This window comes from Eumetopias jubatus, unplaced genomic scaffold (genome assembly GCF_037043125.1).
Source record: "Eumetopias jubatus isolate StellerSeaLion01/CBP00866 unplaced genomic scaffold, mEumJub1_p1.0 scaffold_5, whole genome shotgun sequence".
NCBI classification, from domain to species: Eukaryota; Metazoa; Chordata; class Mammalia; order Carnivora; family Otariidae; genus Eumetopias; species Eumetopias jubatus.
The window spans coordinates 85,132,307-85,160,272 of record NW_028274811.1 but is presented as its reverse complement, the minus strand read 5'-3'; the positions used below and the strand labels follow the sequence as shown (position 1 = coordinate 85,160,272).

The window sequence follows — 27,966 nt, the reverse complement described above, 5'->3', positions numbered from 1 at the left end:
TTCCTAATTGATCAGGAGACGCATTTCTTACAGAAGGCAGTGGAGTCCAGGGCAGTGAGTCAGAGTATGAACTCTAGAACCAGAGTGCCAGGATCCATATGTTGGAGCTGCCACTTTCTTTTCATATCATCTTGGGCAAGATAATCAACCTCCCTCACCATGAGTTTCCTCATGTATAAAATGGGCCTAACAATAATACCTACTGTTGTTTTGAGGATTTATTCATTCACCAGTAAGTGCCTGGCACTGTTCCTGACTTTTGGAATCCAACAGTGAACACTACAGGTAACAATCATTGCCCTCGTGAAGCTTACATTCTCAGATATTGCATCTAAAGCACGTAATTAGCACAATGCCTAGTCCTCAGTAAGTTCTGAAGGGCAGCTGTTGGGATTACAAACGCTTGAATGAGATGGAGTCAAAGACCCACATTCAATGACTGGGAATGTGTTAGAAGGAAGTCAGCACATCTAAGCTCTAGCTAGCAATGGCTCTGCCACTGTTTAGATAAACTTCATTTAATCTCTGGGCTGCAATTATTTAATCTGTAAATTGATCCTAAAGTCCCTTTTACTGAATAAATGGAAATTCATGAGAGATATATAAATGGTGAAGTTCTAAAAACATTAAAGGAAATATTTCACTTTGCCTATTTTACCTTTAGTTACCATTTAAATGATATGAAGATGCATTAAGCATAAGAATACATTTTCAGTACACTGAAAGCAGAGGGAGAGCTCAAATGCTAGGTTATCAGCTGTAGTTTTAAAAAAAATAGAGAAAAACTGGAAAAATGTAGATGATCACTGGAAAAATGTAGATGATCAATATCATACCCAAATCTTTAGCTTCATAAAGTATGAAATCACAGAAAATGTAAAATGAGATAGAAGCAGGATCTTACATTTATCTTAAAAAGAGCACATTCCTTAGCCTAATCAGAAATCACTGGGTCAAACAATCTCTTTCTATAGTATATTTAAGTGAAATGTAATATTGTTTCTTTCTGGACAACCTTAGCTTTCCTAAATTAGTTTTTCTAGTGAAATTTAAAAATAAAATTGGTCCCATTCCTACTCCTTTTCATAAGATTATTCATTTTTCAGGGTTTGTAAATTTTGTTCAAATTACTTTTCCAGTTAAAAACCAAAGCATTTTAACTTTCTTAAAATCATCCCAATGTATAGATAGATACTCCTGCAGTTTAGCCAAATTAAATGGCCCATGGTGAGAATGACCCTGTTTACCTGGCTCCGTCCTTTGAACTTCCCATTCTGATATGGGATAATATTGAACCCTTTGTAGTTTCATGATTAAGTCCTGCTCTCATGAAAAACATTGTTAACTTTGCTTTCAACCTTCCTTCAGCTGGAATATTCTTTCCCCTTCTATTCAGCAACACACCCATCTACCAAGTCTCACCCAAACTGTACCTTCTGCAATTACGGACTTCTGTCACCACAGCCCTGATTACTCCCACCATAACCCCCATACTAAAAGGTCATATTAGACCCTCTTAATATTACTCTCATGGCATTCTGCACATATTATCACTAACCTGATTATCTCTTTGCATAATTATTATTTTGTGTTACATCTACGTGATGGCAGGGACAATGGTTCTTGTTGACATCAGCCTGGCACAGAGTAGGCAACTGTTCACATTTGTGAAGTGCTAGAAATATCTTCATTCTCAATGGATAAGCAAAACCCTTATTAAACAATAAATCTGATCTTATGGGCTTTAATTTGTAGAGTTACTAGCCTTACTCCATAACAACAAAACATCACTGCAGTAAAGCAACCAAAAACAAAGAGAAATCAGTCCAAGATTTAAAATTAGAAAATAAAATCATTTTCTACAAGGATCTCTCCAAAAACACCTTTTCTGGTTTTAACACAGAATATCATGAAATTAAGAAATGCTTCCAAAATTCCCCACAGATTGGTCTTTAACACAAACACATATCAATCAAAAGCTTATCCTTTCTTTACTTTCCACAGACACCAAAGAACATGGCAGAAAGCCAACTTTTAGAAATAAACCCAAATAAAAATAAATCTTCCAGTAAGATTCCTAAGCAATAAAACCGTAAATGCCATTCCCACTTATATCTAGTATAATGTCAAGTTTCAATCCACTTAACATCAAAATTAATCAGGTTTAATGTTTTTTCTAGAGTGACATCTAACAATCTAGGAACATACCATTTTAAGTAAACACACACACACAGCCCAAAGTTTATCCGTATACTTCAAATCTTTATAAAGTACAAGTAGGAAAGAAAATCTCACATTGGTCTATAGAATAATTGTAAAGAAAATGCAGCTGATTACAACTAAACACAAAATATCCAGCAATTCACTAGCTATAAACAGAAATAGTTTCAATTAGAAACTTAAGAGTATCAAGAGAACCCTTCGGGAAGTTAAATGGAAATTACAAGAGTATTTTCCAAAAGCAGGCCATTTCTTCATGCAATTACTTGTTTCCATTTTATAGCTGTCATACTTGTTTATCTATAGCAAAACATTGCTCTGCCCTTCTCATAGTAATCAAAACAACAAAACAAAGCTAAAGAAAGAAAATGTGTCCCCCCAAACTTAAGATACTATTTTGAGGAAACACAATTAGAAATATTTTCAGGTAGTGCATTCTAGGAACTTCTAATCACTGAACAGGATAAAATATTTAAGTTCATATAAAATTAAAACCACATTAAAAATTTTTGCTTTGATCTGTGGGACAAAGACTTCATAATTCATAGACATGCATATATTTTTAGTAATATTTGGGGATGTCAAGAATAGGGCTGGGTGCCTTTCTTCACTACTTGAAAACTGACACTTTCAATCATGTTCAGATTAATCAATTTTTAAAATACCTCATTTTAAATCTCCTCATTTCCAATGAGGAAAAACGCTTTTCACTGTAATGAATACTATATATTTATATTTATATATTTGGTATTTCTTAGGAGAAAAAAACACGTAACATGTCTTGAGTGCATCTTTTAACTGTAAATCAATTGAAATCCACTGCAATTACTATTACTACCACAGAAATAGTTTTATAGGATGACACATAGGAAGAGGATTCTATGGTACAATTCACTTCTATACAAAATTCAACACAAAGAATATTTATTTTCTCAACATAGTGTCATGTATTGGTGAGGTACTGAAATGCAAAGAAAAAGAAAATGAATTCATCCAAAAGAGGATTGACATAAATTTCAAGAGTAACGAAAGACCACTGGCTGGAGGTATCATAAAATTCATCCACTAATCAGGATCAACAGGGAAAATCAGAATAGCAGATAGTTTAGAAGAAAGCAGTGGAAGTGTTGGTCAGAAAACATTACATTGTTGCTTTATATAGCGAATAAGGAAAATCATATAAAAAAGAAAAGCATTTATTAAAATAAAGACAAAAAGAAAATATTCTATGCCACGGATGACAAATTTGGGGCTTGTGTGTTAATGCTTATCAGTGCCCTAACAGATGTGACTGATCAATCAATGGACTCTTTGTCACTGATCCTGGAATCTTTCTCAATACACAACATAGAAAGCCACTACCAATCACTGAAAATGGGCACTGAAATCTTATTTGTCAAACCTGCTCTCAGTGATATTGTTTAAGATATTCAATCAGGAACCTTCCCCACAGGCAAATAGTACAGGAAAAGGTACAACCTTCTGGAATATGTGCTCAAGCAGGGGCTGACATTCAAAAATTTGTGAATGCATAACAATTCTTAACAAGGAAAATGGAAAAATAACATTACAGCAAGGTAATGTTATGATTCAGTGAGTGGGGTAAGTTTTTAGAGGCTATCATCTACAACTTAGAATCGTTTCAATTCTGATGATACAGCATTTAAAAAAATACAGTCATCCATTCGCAAGAAAAGCAATCACTACAAAAGTAGCAAGAAATTGAAACAATTCCCTCAACCACTAGGCAACAGAAATTAAAGACTGGTACTGGTAATTGACAATTAAGTAGTTTCAATGCAGTTTATTCATTGTAATTTAAAGCTATAGACAGTCTAATGATTTGAAAAATAAAATCTGAGACAAAATGAATAACTACAGTAGAGAATCTGATGCCCGAAGTAGCTTTAACACTTGAGCAGACAAAATTATAGATTTTCTATAAATGAAGAACAAAACCCTTCATTGTTACTTTTAACAAAAACCGTTTTCTTCTAATGAAATTAATAATAATGCAATTCTTGTCCAAAATCAAATACTTTTTAAAAATCCTTAAAAATCGGAGAAAGACAATTATCATATGGTTTCACGCATATGCGGAATATAAGAAACAGTGCAGAGGACCATAAGGGAAAGGAGGGAAAACTGAATGGGAAGAAATCAGCGGAGACAAACCATGAGAGACTCTTGACTCTGGGAAACAAATTGAGGGTTGTTGAAGGGGAGGGGGGTGGGGGATGGGGCAATTGGGTGATGGGCATTAAGGAGGGCATGTGATGTGATGAGCACTGGGTGTTACACAGTGCTCACAACAAATGATGAATTGTTGAACACTACATCTGAAACTAATGATGTACTATGTGTTGGCTAATTGAATTTAAATTAAAGAAAAAAACCCTGAATTTTTTTTAAAAAAATAAAAATATCTTATTATAATGTGATTTGATCTCTAGTAATAAGAAACGAAAACAAAAATACAAGGACAGTGGCTAAGTTTTAGTTTTCTTCATTTCCAGAAATATAGTATCTCAACTGAAAGGTATTTTAAAATACAGGTGACCATTGAGCTATATTGGAAACACAAGCCATAATTTCAGTTTTAGAATAAAATTGAAAATGTGGCAAAATTTTTTGGAAAAATTAAATAATCAGTTTGATAAAGCAGGCAGTTAGCCAGATATGAGCAGGTAACAGGTGTTTTCTGTCTGTTAAGAAGGGTGGAAACCAAGTTTCCAAACAGCCAGGGGGCACATGCATGTACTCTTCCCTGTAAGTGCTGCCCTACAATAACCTATAGCTTCATGAGAACACATTTGCATTGTGGTCTTGACTCTCCCCCCCCCCCGCCCCCGCCGACTCCCCTTGCAGGGGGATGGCTCTGTGACAGTTCAGATAAGGGCCATATAGGACCAAAACTCCCCCTCTCAATTGTAGGAGGAGACCTTAGACGATTGGAGGCAACCCTAGTCAGAGACCAGCCTAGCTATGACCCATAACCCTTGCGAGCATAAAAAAGAAAGACCACCCAGGTCCCTGGTGCAGTTGCTGTCTCTGGGCCTTCCGGCTCATCCACCTTGAGAGTGTGCTTTTGCTCTCATTGCTATTAAACTCTTTTTTACTCTTTGGCTCTCAATTCTTTCTTGGCCCAACTCAAAAATGGAGGCAGGGGGTGAGGGGTGGGGCAGATGGGACATCTGAGATCAAATCAGTATATATTTCAGGTGAAGGTACTTTTGTTCTGCTATATAATTACACATTATACAATTTTACCAGAATGTTAAATCAAAACCTGCATAATGAAATACATCAGAGAAAAACAAACATCAATAACTGAACCAATTTAGATCAAGTCCATAATAGTTCAATCTGACAATGAACTCTCCCCATGTTAAATAGTATTACCTGCTGTTTCCAGTGAATAAAAACTGCATCAATGCCCCCACTTCATTTTGCTTATGTACACTTAGCCATATTTAGGATCTCACATGAATTCAGCAAGACATCTTAAGTTGTACTCACATTTAGCAATAAAGAACATTTTCAGCTACAAACAACTAAAACCACAATCTATAAAAGCATTACAACCAAGTCACTGCTCTTAAAGTAATTAGACAAGTTTTCTAAAATCTCTCTTGAAGTAACTATTATGCTAATATCTTCTACCCTTGGCCAATTCACTGTCATAAATTGTTGTTTTACCATTATGCTCTTCCAAGACTTTTTAAGTAATTTCTTTGCAAATGAGAATAGGGAGATGAAACAATCCTATTTGGCTATAAGATTGTAGCTGATTATGTGACTAACTTGTGGTACATCTTATCAGTATGCCATTCATGATTATAACACAACAGATTTTAATCAGGAAGTACCTCATTGTCTAATGAGGTGTACTTACGTCAGGTAACAGAAAACAAGTGTTTCTATAAACTATATAAACAACTATCAAAGAAGGCTTTCCCACAAAACACGAAAACCAACAAAAAAATATGTCAGTTTTATGAAAGAACTTCCTTGCTATATTGCAGCAAATATGTCACTTCTCTAGCATTCTGTTGATACAACTAGAAAAGGTTTAAAAAAATGTCCTCCTTACCTGTGTATACAGTTTTTACTCTCGAGATAGGACATACCAGAGGCAGCATCTAACGAAAATTTCACTAATTGTTTGAGCTTTATTTCATCCTTCTTCTTTCTCAGAAAGGACAGGAAATCACCTCCTAGAAGCATTGACAGACGAACAATGAAATATAATCAGGATGTACTGCCTATTAGAGATACCTGACAAAACCGAAAGAATTACACATTCGGCCATGTTTCTGCCCATTTTGTTTGAGGTGAGGATAAAGAAAAAGATGAAAGAACACATCTACTAGAAAACAGATACCATAAACTTACCCAGATACAGTTTAAGTAATTTAAGTGCTTCACACTGTATATTATCCAACACATGATAATACTCAAACAAAATCATACAATTCCTCTGTTGCAATTTCTCACCGATTTGCCTGGCTCAAATTTCCTGTGAAATTTTATTTTCTCTAATACCAAATAAAAGATTATAACTATTACAAGTTTAAAATGTAAATGATATCAAATCAGTTATCAGATTCAGTGACTGCTTATGATAATTAAGTCACTGATGGTAGAGGCAGAGAGGGGGAGCTATGGTTTTGATAGGATTTAATTGCTGAGCCAGATTGCATTTTGGGCATCAGATGGATTTCAGTGATGTCTTAGAGCAACTCTTTAAATCAGCATGGTCCAAAAGAAATATAACACACAGTAACTTTCAATTTTCTGGTAGCCACATTTGGAAAAGTAACAACAACAAAAAGGTGAAATTCATTTTAATCATATATTTTTTCTTTAGCCCAATATATCCAAAATATATTATACCAATATGTATTATTACAAAATTATGGTGGAAATATTTTACATTTTATCATCCTAAGTCTTCAAAATATGTTGTTTATTTTACATTTTGTGGGACATCTCAAATATTTGATCTGTATTTAGATTTCATAAAATTTATAGTTGAAACAGAATATTCATATGACTACGCTGTTTCAAACATGTTTAAAATTTCCTAGTAACTCAATCATATCCATTTTAAATTGAATAAAATTAAATGAAATTCACAATTCAGTTTTTTAGAAGCACTATTTCCAAAGCTGAAGAGCCATCTATCACCCGTCACGACCATATTAAAATACCGTCGACCTTCAACTGTGCATTCATTCTTCACATTGCATTAAAGGCTACGTGAAGGCTTGATTATTCTTCCTTGTTAGTGTAAAGTGTAATTGTATTTTTTTAAAAAAGTTAAATATATTAGAATGAATGTTCTCTCAAAACAATCATTCCCACTTTCTATTAGGCCCTCAGATTCTAAACCAGAATTTTCCAAGAGGGATTAGCATTTTAATTGCCATTTCCTGAATTTTATAATCCTCTTCACCAGGGATCCAGGCTTCCTTAAATAAAACAACTCTAGAGGTGAAGACTTAATGGCTTTTTCTTTAATGAGAGTATCTGGAAAATAAACTCTTGCCTAACTCTACTTATAATGTTACCTTTCTCTAACTTCTCTTATTCACAAATCAAGCGTTAGGCAAATTTAGGTGGGCCATTTACAAAATCAACAGCTATATGCTTAAAAATAATCTTAACGGTGTCAGATAATTTCTTTTTTCTGTTCTTTTAAAGAGAATATCAAATGTATTCAATTACTAGGAAGATTACTGAAACAGTCTCCATCAAGCTTAACTTAATTTTCTGAACAAAACACACCCAAGCAACAGTAAACAGCAAAATTAACCACTGATTTCTCTACTTTAATAGGTATACCAATTTAGTGGACTTGAAATCAATATTTAGTTCAAGTTATTACTTGGACGAATATTCATATATATTAATTCTTTGTTAGATATATGTTGGCTTATTTTAGAAAAAGTGCAGACTGGGGTCTTGAAACCACATAGCATTTTGTTTAAGCTTTGGAATAGTTTTCAAATGAAAAGAGCTTTTCTGGAATTTGATTTAAAGCAGCCTATGACATAACCTCAGTGTTCTGTGAAATCCTAATATTTCTTTCCAAAGTTAGCTCGTATTCAGCACTTTTCCATCTGCCTCCTGTTCTTTTTTAAAATTTACTCCTTCGGTGAATCCTCCTTTACCCCTTAACCCCTGCCCCAAATGGTAAACCCTAGGAAGAGAATTGTGCCTAGGCTGCTCATTATTATAATTTCAGAGGCTACCACACTGTGTCTAGCATGTAATAATACCTCAATAAACATCTCTTGAATGAGTAAACAATGTGTAAGTATCTTTTCTTGCAGCTTCTAAGCTCCCCATGAAGACAAGAATCATTTTTCATTAATTTTTACATTTCTTCCCTAGTCCCTCTCCAATGGTGAGAACTTTGCTTTTCAAGTACTTGTCAAATGTTAAAACAGTGTTGAGAAAAGGATATTACATTTCTTATCAATGGCACCGGATGGATGCCGTAAAATTCTTTAAATTCCATCAATAAAACTTAGCGCATTTGGGCGCCTGGGTGGCTCAGTTGGTTAAGCGACTGCCTTCGGCTCAGGTCATGATCCTGGAGTCCCGGGATCGAGTCCCACATCGGGCTCCCTGCTCAGTGGGGAGTCTGCTTCTCCCTCTGACCCTCTTCCCTCTCGTGCTCTCTATCTCTCATTCTCTCTCTCTCTCAAATAAATAAAATATTAAAAAAAAAACAGCGCATTTAAGAGTAAGCTCATTTTGACAGATGCTTCTTAACACTAATGCCTTAAAAACTCCATCTTTTGAAAAAAATGATTTGCAAACCTGGTAGATAAAACTGTAAAACAACAAATGCACAATATAATACAGAAAAGACAACACTTAAATAGCATTACAAATTGCCTGAAAAGTGAAGCCAGGTCAATAAAGGTAAAGCACTAGAAAGTAGAATGACATACAGTTATTTCCAAATACTGAGACGCAGCCAAAGATACAGACGAAGGATTGTCTGACTGCCTCTTAGTTAATCCAACGTTTCTGCCTTAGAGAAATTTCTTGCTTAAAATCATTAAATTATTAAATTTTAAATTTATTTCCAACTCACAGGTAGTTATTCAAGACACAGACAGAATTATCTTAAGTAAAGGAGGAAAGCAGCAGCATCCCACAGCCCTAGTCAGCTTCTTGCAGAACACTGCAGAGAAGCAAAGACTTCAATAAAAGTTAAATAATTGTGATTCAGTACTGAAAGCCTGAGCCTTGGGCAAGTGCAAGCAGTGAGAACCCGGAAGCAAGAAGTAAACTCCCCAGGAGACAGAGTATGAGACTAGAGGTAGGTTACCCAGGAAATAATTCAGACTGGGCCAGAAACGTTCCCCTAAGCATAATACTTGATTATTACCATGAAGTGAAGAACAATGGGAGAGTGACATCAGATGGTAAGAGTTTTTAGTATTCACTGTCAGTTATCGTAGAGGATAGTGTCTCTTCCTTTGAACTCATTCCCCTGCCACTTTTATTAAATGCCAAGTTAAAGAAACTCTCTTAGAATTTGTGATATATACAATAATCATATGCACAATACATATGTTTATATGTGTGCGCATGTATGTATATGTGCATGTGCATATAGTATGGAGTGCCATACCTGACCACTATCGTAAGGACCTCGGTGTTCAAAGTGGGCAAAACAAGGTACTAATTCCCGTTTTGTAAATCTGTCTTAACAAGGATTATTTCTATATAGGTACATTGTACATTAAACCAAAACAGGATGGATTATTTTCTAGAATTTTTCACCAGTGATAGATTTCTAAGACAATACTTAATATGTTTTTATAGCCAATTTTTAGTTTACTAGGGAGATAGCATGACATCATGAAAAGAGCATGGATACTGAAGTCAGACTGACCTAGATCCGATTATCTATGTGGCCTCGGGTAAGTTGTTTAATTTTTTTTTTTTGGCATTTATTTATTTGAGAGAGAGAGAGAGCACAAATGGGGGTAGGGCAGAAAGAGAGGGAGAAGCAGATTCCCTGCTGAGCAGGGAGCCCATTGCAGGGCTCGATCCCAGGGCCCCGAGATCATGACCTGAGCCGAAGGCAGACGTTTAACCAGGCGCCCCTAATCTTTCTAAACTTCTTTAAAACAAGGATTAATTCCATTTATTTCTCAAGATGGTTTTGAAGACTAAAATGTATCTAAAACACTAAGCCCCTGCCTAGACAGTCATACACACAATACTACTCCTCAAGCTATTTTGCATCTAAAGAAATAAAAAGTTATAGTAGGGACAGGTTGTTTGTCACATACCTATTTTCCCTTACTCGCCTCAAATTCCTGCCCTTCTCCCATTTTGGAAAGTATTCACCTCCCCCTCAACAAGAAAGGTGGCCCTAGATTGGCTTCACGCAATGAATGAAGCCCATTCCCCTGTGGGATAGGCACATGGCTTAATTTGGGCCACTGAGATACAAGGAGATGCTTAAGTGACTGGTTCAGGGATAGGCACATGGCTTAACTTGGGCCACTGAGATACAAGGAGATGCTCAAGAGGGGAAAGAAACTTTGGTTTTTGAGAGAAGCACCAGGAAAGAAGCATTCTCTGCCACTGGAAGTATACAAGATAGCACCATGAGGACTGGCAGACTAGGGGTGAAGCAATCATCATGGAAAGCAGAAAATACAGAAGGAAAGAGAATGGTTTCTGGCGATATGTTTGAGCCACTGGATCAAACACTGCCTGAACAGTGACTCCCTTCTAGATTCTTCAATTAAGTGAACTAATAAAACTTTTTTTTTTAAGGTATCTTTTGAGAGAGAGAGAGAGAGAGAGAGAGAGAGAGAGAGAGAGCATACCCATGACTGGGGGAGAGACTGGGGGAGAGACAGAGAGAGCCTCAAGCAGAGGTCCTGCTGAGTGCAGAGCCCACATGGAGCTTGATCTCAAGACCCTGAGATCATGACCTGAGCTGAAACCAAGAGTCAAGACACTTAACTGACTGAGCCACCCAGGCGCCCCAAATCTCTGTAATTTTTAATACATCTTCTGTACTAGCAACACAAAGGTTCCTAATGGATAGATATTTGTATCAGAAGATTATTTGAGAATTTTAAAAGGTAATATATATTAAATGTCTGAAACAAGTAGGAAACAATAAATAGAAGTGTTTATTATTGCTTGCAGCCAACTTTTAGTAGGAGGATAGAAGGCTGTTATTCTCAACAGTACTTTCTCAAAAGATTTCTTACTCTATGCTGTGGAAATTTGATCTTACCTGTTCTTTCAGTATTCATGGGACAGTGAGGAACTGATCACATTCAACAAACAATCAGAGAGATTATTATATAAATAAGAACACTAATTTATCAATTTGTTATTGGAGAAAAGGGATCATCAGGGCTATGCCACTAATGACTTCTTATCACTGAGTCATGTAGAGATCTTAATTTATCTTCAAATAACTTCAAAGTTTATTGAGTTAAGAGATCTCAGTCCCTAGTGATATATAAAATACATAATTCATTATCCTTGTTTTTTAGGATATAAATTTATTCCTGACAAGTTTGGTTTAATTGTGTTCACTTGGAAATTTAAATAGGATAATAAAGCAACTATTAAGTTGTAGGGAGCTATTTTGGAGGCCCCATTTACGTCATTGTTCAGAGTTTTTATTTAAAAAAAAAAATCAACTTTTTCTCTTTAACCTGTAGTGATAAGAGTTAACCTGTAGTGATGAGAGTTAGCTGGACCATCAAAAATAAGGGGAAAATACGTAAGATAATCATAAACATTGAATAGTGATACAACCTGTTCTCCATGAAACACAGAAAAGATTTTATTTTTTATTATTTTTTAAAGACTTTATTTATTTGAGAGAGAGAGAGAGAGAGAGAGACACCAGGAACAGGGGGAGGGGCATAAGGAGAAGGAGAAGCTAAGCAGGGAGCCCGATGCGGGGCTCAATCTGAGGACCCTGGGATCATGACCTGAGCCGAAGACAGACTCTTTAACCGACTGAGCCACCCAGGCGCCCCAATACAGAACAGACTTTATATAATAGAAGATAAGCCAAAACAAGTTCTTAAAGAAGAAAATGCTGCATATAAGGTATACTCAGGTGGGACGGACAGCACAGAAGGAGATTAGCCAGGAGGATGCTCTAGTTGTCAGTCAAGGTGCTGAGGGCTTATATTAAGAACTATCCAAGTGAAGACTAAAGCACTAGATCTGAACAGACTCAGTAATAAGCTAGAAATGGGTCAGTTTGTGAAGATGAGTAAAATGAAAAAATGAGTAACTGAAAATGACTACAAGAATACACTAGCTCTCCTGATTCCATTTTCTTTTTAAAGCAGCACTTAATGGAACAGCTTGCTACCTAAGTAATATCATTCAGCTAGGCCAAATGCAGAGCTGAGTGTATGGTTTTCCCAATCTGGGTTAATACATGACATCAGTCTTTTCCAACAAAGTTCCTTAATAGCCATGTTCTGCTAACATTGCAGAATAGTGGGAACCTTTTGCATTTCTCCTTTGCAGATGCTCTTTGAGAACATAACTCAATAGCAATCATGATAACAGTTCTACGAAATAAAGGAGTACATTTCACAGTATGTTTAACTTGCTGGTTCAAGGAGCACCAGCTATAATCTTGCCAGACATTATATGAATTGCCATAATAGATGCCAGAGTCAACTTTCACAAACTCTCAGAATGTCAGTACTAGAAGGCCCTTGGGACATAATCAGCTTTTTCACATTATGGAGGAGGGAGCTCAATTTACCTTTTATTTTTATGGTGGTGATTTTGGTGATATTATTAAAATTCTAGGGCAAGTGTTTGCAAAGTCTCTCTGGAGGCCAAAACCAGCTTTTTGCTTGTTTTTGTTTTTTGTTTTTTTAAATAAAGCTTTACTGGAAAACTACCACATTCATTCCTTTACATAGTATCTATAAATGCTTTCATGCTATGACAGCAGAATTGCAATAGAGATTGTATGGCCCTCAAAGCCTAAACATTTTACTATCTGGCTTTTTATAGAAAAAGTTTGCCGACTCTTGTTTTAAAATATTTATTGCTCAGTATTCCATACAGCTGTAGTCCCTTTCATTTAAATGATTCCTATGATTGCTTTGTCTACTTTCAACCAAGATTTTACTTTTTACTATGTGTTTATTGCAACAGAGCTCAATAGTGACATGTTCTAATGCTCAAGGAGGAAGCTAGAGAGGTAGATTCACCAACTAATTTTATTCCTAAGACTTACAAACATACACACACACAAATACATACAGTGGGATCGTGAATCCCCTGCCACCCTTCCATCCACAACACACTGCCTGCCACCAAGGCAAAGAAGTTCCACTGTCTGTCTCTCCTCAATGCCAAACTACTCACTTTTCCATTTTGTGGCTTCCTCTGTCTCGCAAAGCTGTCTTTGACATAGAGTGTAAAGACAAGAATAGACAGGAAAATCTGGTATAGAATACGTTATCTCTAAAGGCTCCTGGAACACACTACAAATACTTAGATGCTACAATGGCATTTAAAAAAAGTCAGTGGAATGCTTGTTTTGATGCCTTATCTGCTATAGGAAAACCCGCAGAGAAAAAAAAGAAGGCATCAGTTCATGCTTCCTTAGATAGATTTTTTAAAGAGATGTGGGATAAAAAGACACATGCAAAAATACATTTAAATTTAATAGGAGAAATAGGTTTATAAAAGCTAAAAATAATTTTAGAAGCTGAATTTATCATAGGCTAGATATTTTAGGGACAGTAAGGTCTCCAAATCAGTGCTATCAATGACGACTTTATAAGACCTATTACATAGTATTATTTAAAATGATCAGAAATGTATATTTACATGTTCATATTTACACAGTTTTTATTGGTTATAGTTAGAATTTAGTTTATGCAAAGGTTTAGAGCACAAATACATTCATCAATTATGAAAGTTTCTATAAGATTACAAAAATATTACTTTAAAATATACTTTTAAAGAACACATTGCAGCAAAGAGCTGGAAATGTCAGTGTTAAGAATAAAGTCAGAATAAATCCTTTTTCACTTTTTAAAAGGTTGTGGTACTCTGGAAAAACAGTATGGGGATTCCTCAAAAAGTTGAAAATAGAGCTGCCCTACAACTCAGCAACTGCACTACTGGGTATTTACCCCAAAGATACAAATGTAGTGATCTGAAGGGGTACGTGCACCCCAATGTTTATAGCAGCAATGTCCACAATAGCCAAACTATGGAAAGAGCCCAGATGTCCATCGACAGATGAATGGATAAATACGTGGTGTGTACACACACACACACACACACACACACACACACACACACACACAGGAATATTACTCAGCCATCAAAAAATGAAATCTTGCTATTTGCAACAAGTGGATGGAACTAGAGGGTATTATGCTAAGCAAAATAAGTCAATCAGAGAAAGACAAGTATCATATGATCTCACTGATACGAGAAATTTGAGAAACAAGACAGAGGATCATAAGGAAAGGGAGGGAAAAATGAAACAAGATGAAACCAGAGAGGGAGACAAACCTTAAGAGACTCTTAATCTCAGGAAACAAACTGAGGGTCGCTGGAGTGGAGGGGGGTGGGAGGGAGGGGGTGGCTGGGTGATGGACATTGGGGAGGGTATGTGCTATGGTGAGAGCTGTGAATTGTGCAAGACTGTTGAATCACAGACCTGAACCCCTGAAACAAATAATACATTAGATGCTAATTAAAAAAAAAGTTGTGGTAAAAAACACATACCATAAACTTATCTCTTAACAATTTTAAATGTACAGTATATTGTTAACTCTATTCACAGTGTTATACAACAGATCTCTAGAACCTTTTCATCTTGCATGACTGAAATTCTATACTCATTGACCCACTCCCCGTTTCCCTCTGCCAGCAGCCCCTGGCAACCACCATTCTACTTTGTTTCTGTGAGTTTGATTACTTTAAAAACCTCATGTAAGTGGAATTATACAGTATCTGTCTTTCTGGGGCTGACTTACTTCACTTACTTTAATGTCCCGAAGTTTCAACCATGTTGCAGAACAGGATTCCCCTCCTATTTAAGGCTGAAAAACATTCCACTGTACGTGTATGGCGCATTTTCTTAATCCATCCACCCACTGATGGACAGGTAGGCTGTTCTGACCTCTAGGCTACTGTGAATTATGCTGCAATGAACATGGGTGTGCAGGATCTCTTTAAGATCCTGTTTTCAATTCTTTTGGATATATGCACAGAAGATGAATTGCTGGATCACACTGGAGTTCCATTTTTAATTTTTGAAGACTCTCCATACCATTTTCCATAGTGGCTACACCAGTTTATAATCACATCAACAGTGCACAAGGATTCCAAATTGTCCACATGCTTGCCAACACTTGTTATCTTCCAGGTTGATAGTAGCTATCTTCATGGGTCTGAGGTAATATCACCTGTTTGCATTTCCCTGATGATTACTGATATTGAACCTCTTTTCCTATGCTTGTTGTCCATTTGTGTATTTTCTCTGAAGCCGTATCTATTCAAGTCCTTTGCCTATTTTTTAATCGAGATATATGTTGTTTCATTATTGAGTTGCAAGAATTTTTTATATATTCTGGGTACTAACCCCTTATCTGATAAATGGTTTGCAAATTTTTCTTCCAATCTATATGTTACCTTTACACTCTATTGATTATTCCCTTTGCTGTGCAGTTTTTAAGTTTGATATGGTCCCATTGGCCTATTTTTGCTTTTTTTGCCTGTGCTTGTGGTATCATATCCGAGAAATCACTGCCCATTCTGATGTCATGAAGATTTTCTCCTATGATTTTTATAAGATTTTTATAGTTTCATGTTTTATTGTCAGTTCTTTAACCCATGCTGTTAATATTTTTATATGGTGTAAGATAAGGCTCCATCTTCATTCTATCGCCTATGGATATCCAGTATTTCCAACACCATTTATTAAAGAGACTATCCTTTCTCTATTATGTATTCCTGGCACTCTCATCAAAAATCATTTGACTGTATATGCCAGGGTTTATTTCTGGAATCTTTATTCTGTTCCATTGTTCTGTCTTTATGCCATATAATACTATGTTGATTATTGGAGCTTTGTAATATATTTTGATATCATGAAGTGTGAGGTCTTCAACTTTATACTTCTTTATCAAGATTGTTTGACTATTCGGGATCCTTTGAGATTCTATGCAAATTTTAGAATTTTTTTCTATTTTTGCAAAAAAAATGCCACTGGGATTTTGTAGGGAGTGCATCAAATCTGTAGATGGCTTTGGGTAGTATGGACATTTTAACAATATTAAGATTTCTAATTCATGAATGCAGGATGACTTTCCTGCATTCCTTTTATTTGTGTCTTCTTTAACTTCTTTCAGCAATGTTTTGCAGTTTTCAGTGTACAAATCCTTTACCTCTTTGGTTAAGTTTATTCCTAAATAATTTTGTTTTGTAGTTTTCAGTGTACAAATCCTTTACCTCTCTGGTTAAGTTTATTCCTAAATAATTTATTCTTTTTGATGTTATGGTAAGAGGATTCAAGGAAAAATTTCCTTTTAGGACTGTTCATTACTGTATAAAAACACAACTGATTTCTGAGTGCTGATTTTGTGTCCAGCAACTCTGTTAAATTTCTTTATTAGTTTGAACAGGTTTTGTTGTGTATAATCTTTAGGGTTTTCTACAAATAAGATCATGTTATCTGAGAACAGAGATGATCTTACGTCTTCCTTTCCGATTTGGATATCTTTTCTTTTTCCTGACTAATTGCTCTGGCTAAAACTCCTAGTACTATGTTGAACAGAACTGGTAAGAGTGGGCAACTTTGTCTTATTCCTGATCTTAGGGAAAAGCTTTCAGTTTTTCACCATCAATTATAATGTTAGCTGAGAGCTTTTTTTATATGAATTTTACTACCTTGAGGTAATTTCCTTTCAATCACTGAAATTTACCAAATTTCTACATCATTTAAGATGATCCTGTGAGAGGCTCCTGGGTGGCTCAGTCATTAAGCGTCTGCCTTTGGCTCAGGTTATGATCCCAGGGCCCTGGGATGGAGCCCTGCATCGGGCTCCCTGCTCAGCGGGACACCGGCTTCTCCCTCTCCCACTCGCTGTGTCTCTGTCCAATAGATAAAATCTTAAAAAAAAAAAAAAAAAAAAAGATGATCCTGTGATTTTGGTCCTTTTTTCTGTAAATGTGGTGTGTTACATTTATATATTTTCATATGTCAAATTATCCTTGTATCACATTCACACATGAAACACATATATAGTGAGAACATAAATTTCCTCCCACCCTTCCCATCCACAATCCACTGTCTGTTAGGGATCAAGCCCCTCATCGGGCTCCCTGCTTAGCGGGAAGCCGGCTTCTCCCTCTCCCACTCCTGCCTGTGTGTTCCCTCTCTTGCTGTGTCTCTCTCTGTCAAATAAATAAAAATAAAATTCTTAAAAAAAAAAAAAAGCTAAGTCTGATTGTCCGTTTCTCTCCCTACTTTCATGTCAAATCCTAACTGCCATCCTCACTCATCAAGGAGCAAAGTATACAAATTTTTAAATCACTCATCAGAAATCTAAGGGAGCCTACAGAAGAATCTCTTCTGACTTTGTGGCTTACTAACCATAAAACTTGATTATTTACGTGAACCATATGTCTTTGTACAAGTGGTTCTCTTTATGACAGATTTTTCTTTCTGAAGTAGTTCTTGATAATTTCATCCACCTGGGGTTATCTTAACTGTAATTCACCTTGAATTGTATTGGCTGAATCAAAAGATAGTCCAAAATCAGAAGAATATCCTTTGTAACAGCATAAAAAAAATCCACCACCACCAACAAAATACTTAGAAAAAATTTTAAAAAGAGGTATGTTACACATTTTACACTGATAAATATGAAACATTGCTAAGAGAAATTAAAGAAGTGCAAATTAAATGTAACAATATATCAAGTCCATAAAATGGAAGATTGAGTGTTAAGAGTTAATTCTCCTCAGATTGATCAACAGAATGAATGAAATCTCAACCAAATTCTAAGCAGGCTTTTTTGGTTGAATTTTACAAGCTGCTTCTAAATTTTTCATGGAAATGCAAAAGATCTAAAATAAAGAAAAATGTTGAGAAAGAGCAAACTGGGAAGAGAAGCAGTACTACTATAAAGTTGCAGTCAGGGAAGTGTTTTGGCTTCAGGATAACCAAGTAGATCAATGAGACCAGAAAAGAGCCCAGAAACAAACACACTTTATGTGTCCGACTCATTTACCACATAGACACCAAGCAGTTCAATGGGGTAAGGAAATTCTTGTAAAGAACTGGTAGTGAAAGAGCTAGATAATTGGTGGGAAAACAGAAGTTCAATCTCTACCTCACACGATAAACAAAATTAATTCAAATGACTTCTAGAACTCAGGTACAGAGCTCCTAGAAGGAAATGTAGGAAAATATCTTAATATAGGAGATATAGGAGAAGATTTCTTGATATAGGAGAAGATTTCTTAGGACTCAAAAAGCAGTAATCATAAAGGAAAACAAAGGAAAAGAAAGCAAATTAAAATGGACTGCACCCAAATTAAAACCAAATAAAACTTTTGCTTATCAAAAGACATTATAAAAGTGAGTAATAGTTAAGTCATAGAACTGGCTTTCTCTTTAAATGAAAAAAATAATAATTGTGGTAAAAACAACACATAACCAAATGTAGCAACTTTACTATTCTTAAGGCTATGGTTCAGTAGTGTTAAGCGTATCCACATTTTTAAGCAAGAGATCTCCTAAACTTTCAAAACTGGCTTTTCCAGGTTATAGAAAGAACTCCTGCAATTTATTAACAAAAAGATAAACAACACAATAAAAATGGGCAAGATAAACATCAAAAGAAATATATAGGCTTAAGCACATGCAAAGAGTTCAATGTTGTTTATGATCAGGATATGCAAACGAAAACCACAGTGAGGTATCACTTCACACATACTACAATGGCTAAAATTAAAAAGCCTGACAACACCAAATGCTAACAAAGTTGTGGAATAGCTGAAACTCTCATATATTATTGGTAGCTGTGTGAAATACTACAACCACTTTGGAAAATCGACAGTTTCTAATAAAATTAAACTTACATCTACAGTATGAACTAGCAATTGTACTACTATGTATTTACCTAAAAGAAATGAAAACATGGCTATAAAAAGATTTGTACAAATGTATTTATGGCACTGTCATCCGTAACAGCCCCAAACTGGAGAAAACTCAAATGAACAGACAGCTGCATATTTATACAACAGAATGCTACTCAGAAATAAAAAGGAATATATGCTGATGCATGCAATACTATGGGTGAAAAAATGGATTCCAGGTAAATCGTATGTCCAAACGTAAGATAAAACAATAAAGCTTCTAGAAAATAACACAAACATGTCCATAGGGATAGGACACATAAAGCTGTAACTCCTAAAGGAAAAGACGGATAAATTCCATTACATTAAACCTTGGAAATTCTGTTCGTCCAAAGACAACATTAAGGAAGTGAAAAAGTAAACCATACTGTAAAAGAAGACATTTATAACGCATGCAGTGAACAAAGTAACTGTATGCAGATACATACAGAACTCCTACAAACTAATATGAAAAAGACAAGCTAAGAGTAACAGGAAAAAAAGTCTTGAATAAGTCACTTCACAGAAAAGTCTATTCAAAGAACCAAGAAGTATATACAAATATATTCAACATAATTAGTCATTTAAAAAAGCTAATTAAAACCACAATATTTTGGGGCACCTGGGTGGCTTAGTCAGTTAAGTGTTTGCCTTCGGCTCAAGTTATGATCCTCCCTGCTCAGTGGGGAGTCTGCTTCTCTCTCTCTCTCTGCCCGCCCCCCTGCTCATGCTCTGTCACTTGCTCTGGTGCTCTCTCTCTCTCTCTCAAATAAATAAGTAAAATCTTTAAAAAACAAAAAAACACAGTATCTTGGTGCTTTATACCTAGCAGAATAGCTATAGTTACAAAACTGACCATACCTCATTTTGGCAAGGATGTAGAGTAACTGAGATTCTCACACACTGTTAATGTGGGTGTAAGTTGGTGCAACCACCATGGAAACCTTTTTGGCACTTTCTACTAACACTAAACATATGTATATACTATAACCTGTTTAACTCCAGGTAGGTATATCCGACAGACATGTGCACCAAAAAACATATGTAAGAATATTCAAAGCAACATTATTCATAGTAGCTCCAAACTGGAAGCAACAAAAATGTCCATAAATGGTAGAATAGAAAAATAGTGTTGTATTCACACATGGAATAACATATAGCAATGAAAATTAATGAATTCCTGCAACCAAAATATGGATGAATCTTATAAACATGATCCTGGAGAAAAACACTAGACCAAAAGAATATATAAGGTTTGATTCCATTTATGCCAAGTTCAAAAACATGCAAAATTAATCTATTGTATAAGTCAGGAAAATGGTGTGTATAATTTGTGATAATTTGAGCTGTATACTTATGATTAGTGTACTCCTCCATATGTATTATTTTGCTTGATCTAGGATTTTACTCGACTTATAAGCTATTAAGTTAGCCTGTTGTTTCTTCATGGGTCAGAGATAAAAAGCTTTATTATTCACAGCCCAAAATGCGGCTGTTGTGGATAAGCCCAGATGGAATGCCTGCACACAGAGTAAGGTACATTACTGAGTTTGAAAGCTTCCGTTTTACACCAGGCAGTGAGCAAGTCTGCTCTTTGTCTCAGAAAAAACCATTACCTCATTCCTCAAAGCTGCTCACTACAAACACATCTCTGAGAAATGGCTCAGGTAAAGATCAGTCAGGGACTTACATTCTTAGCATACCCACTAAGACAAATAGTAATGCAAGAGATCAATGAAGAGTATATCTCAACATACTTTACTAGACTTTTTTTGTACTATAAAAACAACAGATTAGAGGAAGGCCATAAATATAATGCAACAAGATTTCAGCAAGCCATTTGACCCATCATTATAATCCTGTGGTTAAAATGGAAATGAAGTAGGCTGGACAGAATTATAGTTAAGTGGATTTGTAGGCTGAAGAATGATACCCATGGAATACTGATTTAAGGTTTGACGGAGATCTATGAGAAACTTAGCAGAGGTACGAATGACTTGGAATGGCAGGCTTAATCCTTTTTTTTTTTAAATACTTATCAAGAATTTGGATAAAGACATAAAAGGTATGCTACATATAGTATAAAAATATTAAGTGAAATTGCTGTGATATCCTGAAAAAAACATTTAAGGCAGTATCAAATGCTTTGAAATATGTGAAGAGCCTTCTTTATGTAGTAAGAAGTTGATTATTTTCTGTATAATTTCAGGTTTCAAGTAAGGTTTTGTTTTGAAGTGTGCTAGGATACCAAGTCTAAATTATTTCTTCAAAAACACTAAGAGAGGGGAACCTGGATGGCAAAGTCGGTTAAGCATCCAACTCTTGGTTTCAGCTCAGCTTCTGATCTCAGGGTCCCGAGATCAAGCCTGGCATTGGGCTCCCTGCTCAGCACAGAGTCTGCTCAAGTTTCTCTCCCCTGCCACCCACACTTGCCCCCACCACGTGCACGCTCTCTCTCAAACAAATAAATCTTAAAAAAACACACTAAGAGAAATCCTAATGTATGGGTTTATACTATCTTTCTAACTTCAAATATTTGCTTCAGGAGAATTTAACTCCTGCTTCTGCTTAGTACACAAAGCTATGTTATTTAGCATTTAGAATAAAAAAGTACAGGGGTGCTCAGGTGGCTCAGTAGGTTAAGCATCTGCCTTCAGCTGAGGTCAGGATCCTGGAGTCCTGGGATGGAGCCCCGCATGGGGCTCCCTGCCCAGCAGGGAGTCTGCTTCTCCCTCTCCCTCTGGTCCTCCCCAGCTCGTGCTCGCTCTCTCGCTCATTCTCTCTCTCAAATAAGTAAATAAATAAAATCCTTAAAAAAATTAAAAAGGACAAGGTGATGAATCTGATTTACTTCCACAAAGAGGAATAGTCAATGATAAAAAAAAAAGAGTTCCCATATTAGATAAAAAAAAAAAAAAAGAGGTATTAGAATTTCCTAGTATGGATTGACTTTTTTAGCCAATTAAATCCTTAACTTGATCTATCTTAGGCAAATATAATAAGACTTGACATTCTAAGAAAGTACAGCAAATATAATTATTTGGCAATATCTTATTACAAGTAGTACTTAGCCCACAAACACTGGGATTTCAATGAGAATCAGGAAAAATATTCCCCTTCCCTAAGAAGTAAAACCCTTGGTAGAGGAGTTTAATATTAAAATCATCTTTCAAGGGGCACCTGGGTGACTTAGTCAATTGAGCAGCTGACTCTTGGTTTCGGCTCAGGTCATGACCTCAGGGCTGTGAGGTCAAGCCCTGTGTGGGGCTCTGCGCTCAGCCAGGAGTCTGCTTGAGATTCTCTCTCTCTCCTCCTCCCTCTGCCCTTCCCCACTGCTCACACATTCTCTCTCTCTCAAAATAAATAATTTTTTAAATTTAATAGCTTATGACTATGCATTGTCATAGGCATTGTCTCATTGAACCCTCTTAGTAATACTGTAAGTATTAGCAGACTTTCCTAAGAATATACTACAAAGGGGCAGTGCTGGGTCTCAAACCCATGTATTTTGTCTAGAGTTGAGAATTTTCTTGGCTACAGCAGCTTTCCAAGTATAGAGCAGTGACTGTGTCCTGAAAGAGCAAGCATTTGTTTTATGTCAAGTGGGGCACATATGACAGTGAGGAACACTAAAATCTTCCACATGAGAGGGAGCCATGGGGGGGGTTCCTGGCAGCCTGCACAGTGTGTAGCCTCTCAAGTGACAGTTAAGCTTTTCTGCCAGCCACCTCACAGAAAGTCTCTTGTGATACATTAGGCAGAAGCAGAGAGTTCTATCTAGAAAGGATACAAGAAAGAATAATGTTCAAAGAATTTGAGAGTAGAAAAAAATAAGACTGATATATACAGTAGAAAAAATAAGACATATATATATATATCATGCTACAAATATATATGCATGCCTATGATATATATATATGCATGCTTATTTATATATATATACATATATATACTTAATTCAGTTTCATAGAATTCCAGGTAAATTGCTGAAGGTCTACTAAAAATGAAAATATATTTTCTATCTTCCAGTTGTTCTCAATCCAATAAGATAGAAATATCAGAAATAAACTATAAGTAACATAATGGTGGAATAATAGCTAAACAGATGCAAGAATACCTTGTAATGGTTCATAAACATGCAATGAAATCTAACATGTAGGACTGGACAAGAATTCAGAAGGTAGGTAAAGGCTTTGAAGGATGAAGCAGGATTTCAACAGAGGAAAACAAAGAAGGAGTACCTATACTTATTTTTAAAGAAACAGAAGAAATTAAAAGGAAAAAAGAGCTCGAGATGTAAACATCCATAGAACCAAGATTCAAATTTCTGTTTGTATTTGTTTCTATTTTCATCTTGCTGAAATTCTTGGGCTAAATTGGCACTACCACTGAATACTAAAGTTTTCTCCTAAGTAACTGCTTAGAAGGAAAAGCTAAATCAGGTTCACTGTATTATTGAAAATATCTTTCTTCAAAATTCATTTAGGATATTAAATAAACATTAATGCCTTATTTGGAGTTTTTCTAGTAGAATATTAAGTCTGTGCTAGAAACAATTATGATCCTCTGGAAGCAGAAGGAAGTATGAGCATCAAGAGATATTTTTCCTAATTCAGATCATAAGGAAGAGGCTCCCAATTATGCTGAATGTTCTTGAATCTAAGTGGGAAAAAGATACATTAAAGTAATTTAGTCTTTTTTTTTTTTTTTTTACAAGAGAGAATGAGACAGAGAGAGAGAGAGAGAGAGAGAGATCATGAGAGTGGGGAGAAGCAGACTCCCCACCGAGCAGGGAGCCTGATGCGGGACTCGATCCCGGGACTCCAGGATCACAACCCGAGCTGCAGGCAGTCACCTAACCAACTGAGCCACCCAGGTGTCCAGTAATTTAGTCTTAAATGTTTTTCTTAGGACAAGTATTTTCAGGAAAGAGATAAGAACCCTGCATGCAGTAAAATTCTAGTTATCTAAGGAAAAATAAAAGAGTTTCTATATGTTTTAAGATTAACTTTAATAGGGTTTCACTATATAAATTTGCAGAAGGCCTTTTCATCCCAATTTGGTCAGTAATTAGTTGTAGGAAGTTAGGTAAGGTGCTCAATTTCTCTGGATTTCATCCATTACATAGAGAGGTTGGTCTAGAATGACCCCTAAGGTCGAATGTAGACTCAGAAGGTCAGTCCAGCAGCAAGTGGGACTGTGGGGATTATTTGGTCACCATTTCCTGGTTCCCAATCTTAATAAGCTCTACTCTGGACACTCTGCACGCATTCATGTGTTAACTGTAGGAGTCCTCCCCTCTTACTACCCAATACCATCTCTCTCCGTGAGGACTGTAGCACTGTTACCTGTGTGTATGACCCATTGGTAAAGCTGGAGCTCTTCTGCAGTTCTCCCCATTCTCAAGTCTCCCCTCCCCAATAACCAGTATTATCATTTCTTGCCCAACCGATTCAAACCGTCTGAGAATAAGGATGTGTTTACTAACGTACTTCATCCTGCGGGTCCAGTTTACAATCCTCTTCTGTGCTTCTGCCAGTTAGCTTTTACCCTTACTGTTTCAGCCCAAACTCTTTAATTATTCACTTCTGGGTTAGTAAAAACTTTCTTCTTAGATCTCAAACTCTAGCAAGAAAACGGAATAATCCTGCCTTACAGTTTGCCAGCTAATTCACTCCCATTATTCAGACTTAAAATCCTTGAGTATCTTCCTTCCTCATTCAACAAAAGATGGCTTTTACAAATATCAACCCAAAATGAGTAATACATCTCTCCCTTCACAACCCATGTAACTTTATTTTACAAACAGTAAACATTTCATTAACTGTTTATATAGTTTTTTTTTTTTTATTAAGTTATTATCTACGTGACCTTTCACAGCCATTCACATGCAGTATTCTGGGTCTTCTATCATCAATTCCCAGAAGTTACAGCCTAGTAGGTAAGTCATTTTTGTGCAAGACCATGTGCAAATACACAATTAAAACTGTTTTCATTAAAATGATGGGTTAAATGCCACAGACTGTCAGAAGAATTTAGATTACACAGCCATTCTTTTTAAGTTATTGTCAGTCATTTCTTATCAGATATTATTTCCATTTCATGACATGAATACAAGCTTAATGAGTAAGCAGAGAGAAAAAAATGCATCGAATAACTAGTGTCCTCCTTTTACCTTATTACACTTTTTCACTTTACCTAAAACAAAAAATAATTGATTTATTTTTAAAAGGTAGTTCTATTAAACTAAAAACTTACTATCTTAAATGTAGACCATAGTGCAATCACAATTCATTCAAATAACCTGGGTAGACTGGCAAAAGGAAATGAATCCTTTTAAATAACTCCTAACACGCCAGAAAGGATTCCAAGAGCACATGTTAGCATTTAGTCTAGAACTGAGGTCAGGATGAGAGCGAGCTGTAGAGTTGCCCATGGCTCAGCTTTAGTATCTGACCGCACACTGCAGGGCAGTTTACATGCGGAAAAGGGACCCTAAAAATTTGCAGGATCTAATCTGACATAATATTGAATACATTTCTTTGAGGTAATTATAACCTTTTTTGGGTATCATTTTCTTGCCTGGCCACAATGCCCTCAAGCCAGAATCTTTCATGCAGGTTCTAGTACCTACACTGATCAGTCTTCCTTCTACAACTGTTTATCTGACACTGTTTATCTGACTTCCAACTGTATATACAGAGAAATATTTTATTAATGTTAGGAAAAAAAGAAAAAAAATTACCACCATGTTTTGCAATTCATTCATTCAGAAAATATGGCCTAATGCTGCACTCACTATAAGACATGTAGTCAGGACTTAGGATGAAAGAATGTATGTTTTGATCCATACTCCAGGGCACCAATCTGGAGATACCATATGTCAGAAAACCTTCAACAACTTCCCAATCTCTCTCCACTTTTGTAGACAGAAGGTGTTTTGTTTTGTTTTTTTTATATTTATTCACCTTGTAGAAGCTGTTCTTCATATTTATGGATTATTTCTTCTCTCCTGCCTTCCTCCTAGGTGTAGCAGTGGTTAGGATGGTTTTGAATATTAAGTTGGTTTTGAATAGGTCTGTCCTAACCAACTAAGATAAAATAGGTTCTGGTAAATATCTGCTCTTCTTAGTCTTCTTCTACCACTACTGGAACAAAACAGACAAGTACATTTTATAGAAATTTACCTTTAAACCAACCCCCCACCCCCACCATCATTCACTCAATCCGACATTCAACTTGGTGGGTGCGGCTATAAGATTTTGGATCTCAAATACAGTCTGTAGATACATGGAAACAAGGAAAAAAGTGAATGTTATTTCACTTTGTTGTCTTCCTTTCATCCCAGAGAATGGGTAAGAATTTGGCAGAAAGGTTTACCAGGCAGCTGTATTTCAAAATCCAACTTATAGTTATCTTCTCTTGTGGATTAAATAATTTATATAGGAATCAACTTTGACAGTATTCAAATATGAGAAAATAATGTGGATCTTCTATATGTATCTGTTGGTGACAACATTTTCGAGATGTAAACTCCCAGAGGCCAACTCCTAGAAGGTAAAGAGTGTATGATCTTTCATATACCTAGAGTTTAACTATGTCCATCACGTAAGAGTGAACTGGTAAATACTTCCTGAATGTATGAGTTTCTACAACAGTTCTCTACTCTAAAGCAGTTTATCACCATCTTATTCTCATGCCTGGATGATGTTAAAGAAGGGGAATTAGTAAACAGACCCAGTCAGAGGTATACTCCCCATTCTTGACGGAAGCCTAAGAAAAAAGGACATCAGCATGAGCTAGCTCAATTCTCCAAATCTATCCAAAATGAATGAGAAAAAAAAGAAGAAACTGGAAGTCATACAATGACTAGTCATTTTAAGAGAGAGGGAGAGAAATTACTCAGAGATGGGAATCTATAAATAATGCAACATTTAGTTAGTCATGAAGATTCTGATCACCTTCTTAACAATGAGGAGAGGGGGGAAAAAGTTCTGGTTAACAGTGAACTTGTTAACTTTTGAACTGGTTAACAATGAACTAATAAACCACCAGTATCTCCACAAGCATTATTTTTAATATTACTATTGCTGTGATAGTTTGTAGATCCCACAGACGTATCCTTGAGCCCTTAAATGCTATGTAACATGAGGTGAAGAGGGATGTCACTAGTAGTATACATCCAAATTTGCTCCTTTTGTATTCTAACTCTGGATATTCCTCACATAGCTGTTGGATGACTCTGAAACACTCTCCAATAACTTCTTGGGCCCACCCTTGGACTTTTACGACCCCTTGGGATGGGTGATAGCTGAAACTAGTACTGGCTAGTTTATTTCAGAAATTCTTTTGAATTATAAGTTTATACTAAATAACCTTTATGAGCCATAGTTTCCTCCTCTATGAAATAGAAATTATGGTAATGCTTAAATACTATATAGGGTACAACAGATTATTTATGATTGTGAAAAACTAATCAGATAACAAGTTTGGAAATCTTATGTAAAATAAAGCCTTTTTATTTGTCAAATTTGTAGAATATTTTTTTTTTTAAAG

At 35.9% G+C, this 27,966-nt stretch overlaps 1 protein-coding gene across 2 annotated transcripts in view; it reads right to left on the bottom strand.

Annotated features, from left to right (window-relative positions):
• Positions 1–27,966, bottom strand: part of FER (FER tyrosine kinase) — a 427,371-nt gene that overhangs the window by 101,682 nt on the left and 297,723 nt on the right. For both annotated transcript variants that reach the window (XM_028102607.2, XM_028102608.2), the window contains one exon: positions 6,314–6,437. In XM_028102607.2, coding sequence (XP_027958408.1) covers positions 6,314–6,437 — 124 coding nt within the window. The remainder of the gene's footprint in view (positions 1–6,313; positions 6,438–27,966) is intronic.